This window comes from Anser anser (assembly GCF_964211835.1).
Source record: "Anser anser genome assembly, chromosome: 2".
Lineage (NCBI taxonomy): Eukaryota > Metazoa > Chordata > Aves > Anseriformes > Anatidae > Anser > Anser anser.
This window is the reverse complement of record NC_139721.1, coordinates 73638624-73646913: the sequence shown is the minus strand read 5'-3', so window position 1 is coordinate 73646913 and position 8290 is coordinate 73638624. Positions and strand designations below refer to the sequence as shown.

General features: G+C 44.6%; 1 protein-coding gene across 5 annotated transcripts in view; it reads left to right on the top strand.

Annotated features, from left to right (window-relative positions):
• VWC2 (von Willebrand factor C domain containing 2) overlaps positions 1–8290 on the top strand; it is a 57054-nt gene that overhangs the window by 779 nt on the left and 47985 nt on the right. For 4 of the 5 annotated variants that reach the window (XM_083826794.1, XM_083826795.1, XM_083826798.1 and 1 more), the window contains exon 2: positions 556–1337. In XM_083826794.1, coding sequence (XP_083682920.1) covers positions 624–1337 — 714 coding nt within the window. In that variant the 5' untranslated portion in view covers positions 556–623. Of the gene's footprint in view, positions 1–33; positions 166–555; positions 1338–8290 lie in introns of those variants that run through there. The other variant, XM_083826796.1, reaches the window with a different exon arrangement.

Sequence of the window (8290 nt, the reverse complement as noted above, 5' to 3'; positions counted from 1 at the left end):
AGGAGGAGGAGGAGGCGGCGGTGTGTGCTTGTGCGGGGAGTTGAGGAGCGGGGCGGCTCGGCTCTGCGCGCTTTAACGGGCTCGCTCTTAGTTGTCCGTTAAAACAAACGTCCTCCCCGGTGGGTATGAAGCCGAAAAAAAACCAAACTTCACTCTGAATAAGAGGTTAGTGAAAACCATCGGGCATGCAGTCAGCAAGCAGGGCTCAACCGGCTGATCTCGGCTCCGGACCGCGCTGCGTTTCGGGGAGCTCCGCTTAATTCGGCGCGTGCCCCCCCGACGTGTGGCCGTAACCCCACGGCGCCCCGATCCTCGGCAGGCCGCCGCTGCCCCGAGCTGCGCCTCCTGCTTTTACCGAGCCGAAGACGTCCGTGCCCAGAGCCCTGCTATTTATGAGACATCGCGGAGCCGGGCTGGAGGAGGGATGCAGCACCAGGCTGTTGTTTGCCTCTGGCGCGAGGTGCCGAGGCAGGCTGCGTGTTGTTTGAGATGTTGGAGGCGCGAGGGGGGAGAGAGGCGCGCGAGCTGAAGTGTTGCTAATCGCTCTCTTCCTAGGGACCGTGGATCTGCGGAGCGCTTCCCTCCGATGTGAATGCAGTGTCCCCTGTGGGATGCAGTAGGTGATGCCCAGCTCTACTGCAATGGCAATTGGAGCTCTCTCTAGCTCGCTCCTCGTAACCTGCTGCCTCATGGTTGCCCTCTGTAGCTCCACCATACCCGTGCAAAAACTGGCCAAGGCTCAAGACAAACAGGAGATAAAAGCGAGCCAGGAAAAGAGGGATCACACATCGACAAGGGATAGCCAGACAGGCCCGGGGAAGATGAATGAGATCGGCAGGAGCGGGAGGGAGGAGGGCACCAGGGACTGGAAGAGCAAAGGAAGCAGGACCTACTCGAACAAGGAGTCGTGGACTAAGCAAAAGCAGGCTTGGAATAGCCAGGGCACGGGAGGTAAATCCGGGAGCGTTCAAGTCCAGGAGCAAAGGGACGCAGCTGCCGAGGACCCTCGGGTGGCTGAAGACTCGTCTCTCCCGGCTGCTGTGGCGAGCGCTACTCCCGAGCCTCCGGAGGAGTATGCCTACCCGGACTACCGCGGGAAGGGCTGCGTGGACGAGAGTGGCTTCGTCTACGCCATCGGGGAGAAGTTTGCGCCGGGTCCCTCCGCCTGCCCCTGCCTTTGCACTGAAGAGGGACCGCTGTGCATACAGCCCGAGTGCCCCAGGCTCCACCCTCGGTGCGTTCATGTGGACACCACGCAGTGCTGCCCGCAGTGCAAGGAGAGGAAGAACTACTGTGAGTTTCGGGGGAAAACCTACCAGACCCTGGAGGAGTTCATGGTAAGGGCCGAAGCAGAAAGTCGTTTCGTGGGTCCTTCTGTCACTTGAAGTGACGTGGTGGTGTCGAAATGCTTTCTCGGAGGGTGTTTTGGGCCTCCCCCTCCCCTTTTCATTTCTGTGTTAATGCAACTTCTGCAGTGCTGTAAAATATTCCCCTCAAACATGACCTTTCTTGTTCTGTGATACTGTAACATTTTTAAATGAGGGGGCTGATCTTTATTAATTCCTCTGGTATTTACAGTAAAAAACGCTACTGGAAGGGATGCTGCTGGGTGGTAAAGTAGATTTTATGAGAATTTCCAGCATTGCATGGGTTCCCTTAGTCTACCATTAACAGTGAAACTTCTGCCTTGCAGGGATCAAGCAGGGTTTGGGGAGCTGACTCCCACTCCTAGTAATCGGACAGTGGTGATAACCTTTTTCCTAAGTCATTACTTTTCTCCTTGTTATTTGCTGCTTGAATTGGGCTGCCAAGGTTGTGTAATACTTGGTTTCTGAGAATGGTTATGGGCCTTCTTTTTAGTAAGAGCATGGCTTACAATCTGGATTACAGTGATGCTTAAACAAAGGACTTGAAAAGCTTTGTTTAGAGAAAACCTTTCAGAGCAGGGCCTTTTAAGCATCACTGTGCAAGATCATTATTGTTGAAAACGCAACTTGTTTATTACGTTGTACTGAAAAGTTCAAGAGTTGGGGCCAATTTCCTGGTTGCTTCTCTTGACTTTTTCCCTTTTGTATTTTATAGTGGCTGAGATCTGCAGGCAGGCTCTAAGAATATGCTTGGGAATGACTGTTAGATACGGGTCTGATTCAAAACCCCAGTGTGAACACACCTGAGATTTTAGAATTGAATAGGTTGAGGGGAGTGTGAAATCCAATTCAGAGCTCCGGCAGCTTGAGCCCCTTGCAAGGTGGAGAAAAAGAAAATGCATTTGTGAAGGCCGTAAATAAGTTACCACCTCTGTTCTCTGTGGTACTTACGTGTTCTTAGAAACTTGGTTCAATTTGTAATGTCTTTCCACATTCTTCAACTTACTGAGAAATAAATAAATAAAGGAGCAGAAAGACTCCCCTCAGAGTAAATTCCAGCATTTCCCCATGGCCTCTTCAGGTAGGCAAGTGCAGAGCCGTGGTTTTCAAAGCGTGGCAGGGAACATGGTGTCCTCCCTTTTGCCGTGTTGCCCTCAAGGACTGTGTTCAGCTCTGGGGCAGCAGTTTTCCAGTTTAAGAGGAAGAAGTTAGGTTTAACAGGGGCTGGTTGGTGTGACGTGACATTTTCAGAGGTGGGTTTGGGGATCCTTTCCTTTCCAGCACAGCTAATTCGAGAGGGTGGCCAAAGCAGTCATGCTTCTGCACGTGCTCTCTGTAGGTCTCCTTATGGAAGTTTTAAAGGCTTTTCCTCACTGTTTGCTCATGCTTTTCTGACAAGTTGCACTTCTTTATCTGTATACAGTGCTGTTGTATTAATGGCTGTAATCTGAAATGCCTTGTTAAGTGTGTGCCAAGAGGATAAAACCTTAGGGCTTCCTGTTATACTTGAACGTGGCTGGCAGCCTCAGTAAAAAGGGAATGCCCAACAGTGACACTTACAGAAATGTTGTTCTGCAAAGGCTTTGGCTTTCAACTTTCTTTTTAATCCTATTTGGCCTTTAGCAGCTAGCTGTGTTGATGCCCTTCTGTAATGGAATATCATTTTCCTTACTTCTTTGTGTTAGACAGCTTTGGGAAGCAGGGAGAATGGGTGCCTGCTCCAGAAATTCAAGGGAAGTTATCAGCACAGCTAGGCAGTGGGTTTGCAGCCTGCTTGTTTCGGCATGTGGGGTCATTGGTTTTTAGTTGGGTTCCCACCTTGGTTCCAATAATACGAGCACGCAAGTGTAAACGCAGGCATTTACCCCTGCCACTGCAATCAGCTGAGATGTCTGGCTAAGGGAAGTACCGATGTAGTCAGATTGCTGCTGAGTGGAAGCAATTGCAAATGCAAATAATCGCACTCAGTTTCAAAGGCCATTTTACACGTTTAAAGTTGACTGTCTTACAGAGCTTGCTAATATGCTACCTCTTGATTAAGGTCAGGGAAAGAGTTTTAAATGGGTAGCAGTCTGATTTTTCTCTCTCTGCCCGTTTATCTTCAGTTTGTGGCCAAGGGTGTCAGACACCACTGAAGGAAGAAAAAGGTGACCTCCTAACCTTCAAGTGAAGTTACTTGCACAAACATTTATGTACAGATGTGTAAATATACGTGCAAGTTTGAGAGTTTGCTTATATAAAATTCATATATGGCTTGACATAGCAAACCGTTTCCTCGACAGGAGCCAGTGCTAATTCACAGGCTGAGTTTGCCAGGGAATGGGAGGGTTTGATGCATTTCTTCTTTGATTGGCAGCTCTTCCCGCAGGCTTTGTGTGCGTGTGCACACGTGTTTTTCAGCTTTTTAAAAAGGGCATGGATGTCAATACAAAACCAGAACACAGGTGTAGCAGAAGGATGAGGTCTCATAAAGCTGTTTTCATCAGCACCACTCTGCTCTCCAGTGGGTATAGTGATGCAGTATGGCAAATGCATCGCAGGATCCGTACAGGTGAAACTGGAGCAAAAGCCTTAGTTGGCGAAATGCAATTAGGAAAAAATTGCGCACTAGAGCTAGGGATTGCTGAGCATATACCCCACGACGTGTTTTTCAGTCTTACAGTAACATTTGAAAATACAGACTGACTTATAAAATAATAGTCTTAAGGGACCATAAATTATCTTCAGAAGTGTATTATCATTTGGGAAAGACATACATTTTTGAAAGTTGTTGCTTTGTGTGTTTTGTTTAGAATTTCTGTGCTACCAAGAACTGTTTTTTGTTTGTTTGTTTTGCAAATAACTTGGAAATCTGGAAGTCAACAAACCCAAGTGGATTTTGAAATGTCTGTGAAGAGATACAGAAATAAAAACAAGGCTGGTATGTTTATTCTTGTCAGCCTAATCCTGTTCATGTTCTCCTACATTGTATAAGTGGAAAGAAAATATTGATACATATCCCAGTAGAATAGTAAATCAGTTTGTGATTGTGTTTTTTTTTTGTTTTGTTTTATTTTGTTTTTTAAGCTTAGATGTTTTCAAAGCTCAAGGAGAAAATGTACGTTACAAATAATTTATAGGTTCTTTTTTATTCAGCTTTTTTGTTGTTGTTTGGCATGTGGAAAGAGGGTAGACAAAGCTCAAATCATTTCAATGAGTGTAAATGACTTGTCACTTCTTAATTATGACAATTTATACTAAGTTGCTGAATAAACCTACTGCCCTTACTAAGATAAAGTTTTCTTCATGTCCCGGTAGTGGGAAATCTACCAGTTTACACATTTGTGTGCTTGCGTTTTCCCTACATCTGCAACTTCACAGTACAACAGTTATACATCTGTTTATAAACTTCCCTTTAAACAATTATAAAGAAGGGTGTTTGTTTTGTTTTGTTTTTCCATCTGTACTCTATTTTCTACAGGTTTTTACAGCTGTCTGGTGAATACTTAAGACTTCTGTGCCTCTTGTTGTCTTTGCATGGTTTTTGCCTAGGCAAAGCTACTTGTGTTGTGTAGTTAACGTTAATAACTTCATCTGTAGACCACGCTTCAGAGAGAGGTTGCTAGGTCATATTGCTTGCAGCCCAGCCTGGTTATGTCAAATGTGCTAAGTGTGAGTTCTGCTAAACTGGTAGCTTCCCAAATGAATGAGTGGGATGCTCATTGCATTGGCTGTCATTAGAAACTGTGCTGCAGGGAATGTTCTTGCGTTATAGGAGTGGAGGAGAGGAAACGAAGGACCAAATGTGTCTTTTCATTCTGATTTATTTAACTGTTGTTACATACGCTGTCTTATTGTCTCTAGTGATGATTATGTCTCCAAGTATTAAGCTGCCATTAAGATGAGGAAAGAAATGGTGTTTTTTTCCAGTTCCCACTACATCATGATGATATATAAAAAGCAGTGCTCTACCATTTAGTCCGAGGATGAACAGATAAAGGTTTACACTAACACCATTTTAGCAGCTACATTTTCCTTACATGCCTGAAAAGAGCTACGTGAAAACAAACATATGCAGAACCTCCTCGACCCTGCTGCCATTACTTGTCCTGGAGGGCTGCACTTAGACGTGTGGTCCTGCTGACTTCAGGAAACTGCGCAGGAACTCCCTCAAGTATAAAAAGTGGTGAAGTAACAGTGGGGGGAAAACAGTGGCGTCAGACAAAATGGGATTTATGAGCATCAGAATCTGGTCTTTCGTTGTGGCTTGTTACCTGGTTTGGGATAACACCGTGGCTGGAGGTTTTGCTGTGCATTTCCCATGGATTCTTACGTGAAGTAACCGCACCAAGTGTACCTCCGGGTTTCGTTATGTTCCTAGATGAGTGGATGATGGGACCCTTGGGCCAACGAGTGGATAGAGTCACAAACTGCTGTTTGTACAGTAAGCATAACTGCCTGTGACAGAGAAGTCAGAGGAGAGTGTTCGTCTTGTCCAGTAAGAGAAAAGCTGGACAAAATAGTGCCTGACAGATGACAGTGCTTATTAAAGGTGTGCTATGTAAAGATGGAGAAAGAGTCATTGCCAGGGCTTGTAGTGACAGGACAAGGGGCAACAGTTTTAAACTAAAAGAGGGGAGATTTAGATCAGACAGAAGGAAGAAATTCTTCACTGTGAGGGTGGTGAGGCACTGGCACAGGCTGCTCAGAGAAGCTGTGGATGCCCCATCCCTGGAGGTGCTCAAGGCCAGGCTGGATGGGGCTTTGGGCAACCTGGTCTGGTGGGAGGTGTCCCTGCCCATGGCAGGTGATCTTTAAGGTCCCTTCCAACCCAAACCATTTGATGATCCTGTGATTCTGTCTGCATTCCCCTGAAGCAGCCCTTCATCTATCACACAGGAAGGGTATTCATAACTACTGTATCACGTGGGTGGAGTGCTCAGTTCATGAAAGATGTAGTCTTCATCTATATGTGCTGTGTGAGAGGGAAGGCCATTGTTCCAAATTATCATTATTAGACAAAAATTTGATCTTTTTTTTTTCTCATTTTATAGCATTTTCAATGCTTTATTTAATGGCTTGTTGCTGTAGAAAATTTAGGCTTATCTCTGTTTGGAATTTTAGTAAACAACCTACTTAATTAGAATATTAAATATTACAGATGAGGAACTTTAGGAATGACATCTTTTTGCTGTTACTGTTTCCTGATTGTTAGTAGATGTTCTATTTTTTACATCATTTTCAGTACTGAACAGCGTAGCTACAAAGTGAAGTTGCGGGAGAGGGAATATCTGTTGTAGTTCCAGGCCTCACTGAACTGCGATTTGTCGCAAATTTGCATGTTTTTCAAGTGATGCCATGAAATTTTGAAACCAATTGAAAGCTATAGATTTGCCTTGTTGAGCCTTGTCTGTGAAATTGAATTCTAGTAGCATTGGTCGAGAAGGTTTCCTAATTAAAAAACAAATGTGTTTTTATAATTTAGTAAGTATTTCTCTCTTCATGTAACTCCAGAGGGAAGGAGTCTCACCAGTGACTTGCAAATAACGAGGGGCTCAGGTTTGCTTACATTCAAGATTTCACGTGGAATTTAAGTGATTGCCTGAAATAGCTGACACTGAACACTGGGTCAGAAATCTCCTCATCTGCTGATACTCCAGCTCTGCAAGTGAACATGGCAGTTTATGAGCAATTACAAGACAAAGTTCTTGTCCTTAAGCCTGCAATAAAAATCTGCAGTACCGGGCTATCAGTCTGCTTGTAGCACTTTATAAGCGCATGGTGTGTTTTTGTCCTGGGTAGAGTGCAAAGCAAAGAGAAATCTGGAAGCAACTAGCTAGCGAAGGAAGTCTGAAATAAATAATAGCAATAAAAGCAGAAAGCAACACAGCAACAGACCCTATTTAGGCATTCTACGCAGAGGGGCTGGCGTGAAAAGATACATGAGTGCATAAACAAATGACAGCCCTGGCAGGTGGGAAGAGAAGTGGCAAAGCATGGATGAGCATTTAGTTGGAGATGATGCTGCGCAAGCATCAGCATGTTTGGACTTTGGAAGTGAGAAAGATGTGAAAGTGGCGAGCAAGCGGAGAACGGACTTGAGGAAAAAATGTGACAGGCTGCTTCAGAGATAGGGAGAAGATAGCAGATGATCTGCAAGTTAGAAGTCTGCATGATTTTTCACAGCAAAGGATTTTTTTTAGGCTTGTGGCTACTCTGCTCGCGTTGGAGAAGTGCAGAGGGTGGTTGTTTGGCATCAGCTGGAATCTGGAATGGGAAGGAGTCCAAGCAAAATCAGCTTTGTCAAATTGTTGACCTTAAGTAAACCTAGAATGTGCACAGATTATGGATTTAGAGGATCATAGTAATAACATGCAGCCGCACTGTCATCCTGCACTCTGAGCGTGGATAGCAGCGTGGTTTTTGCAGTGCTGTGATGAGATTTACAGTATACCACTTGTTCCTCCTTAGCACCGTTGCTTCCCTTCACCTCCAGCTCCTCGAGTGGTAAAAGGATGTTACAGATGCCACGTGCAGCACCTTCTCAGGAACACTGAAGAGGACATCTAGCAAATACAGACGTTTTAAAGTCCATATTTTTCTTAAATATGGATTCTAATTTGTTTGGAATTAATTTCACTGAAGTAGGTCATTTAAGTAATTATCTCCTGGTACTTCTATTCTGTAGAAGTGTTCAAAACCCAGTAATGTTTCAGAAGGTAAAAAAGGGATGACCCTTTTCTGTGCTTCACCCCTTTCTTTGAATTGCAGTTTCTTTTCAGAAAGTTTCAAATATTGCAAAAAGAATAGGTAACTTCTGGGAAATAACATGAATTCACAGAATGTTTTTGCTGACCTCTCTATGAAAATGATCATTTTCAATAAAATGCAACTTCCTGCTACCAGAAACATTCAAAACTGGAAAAATTGCAATAAGGTTTTAC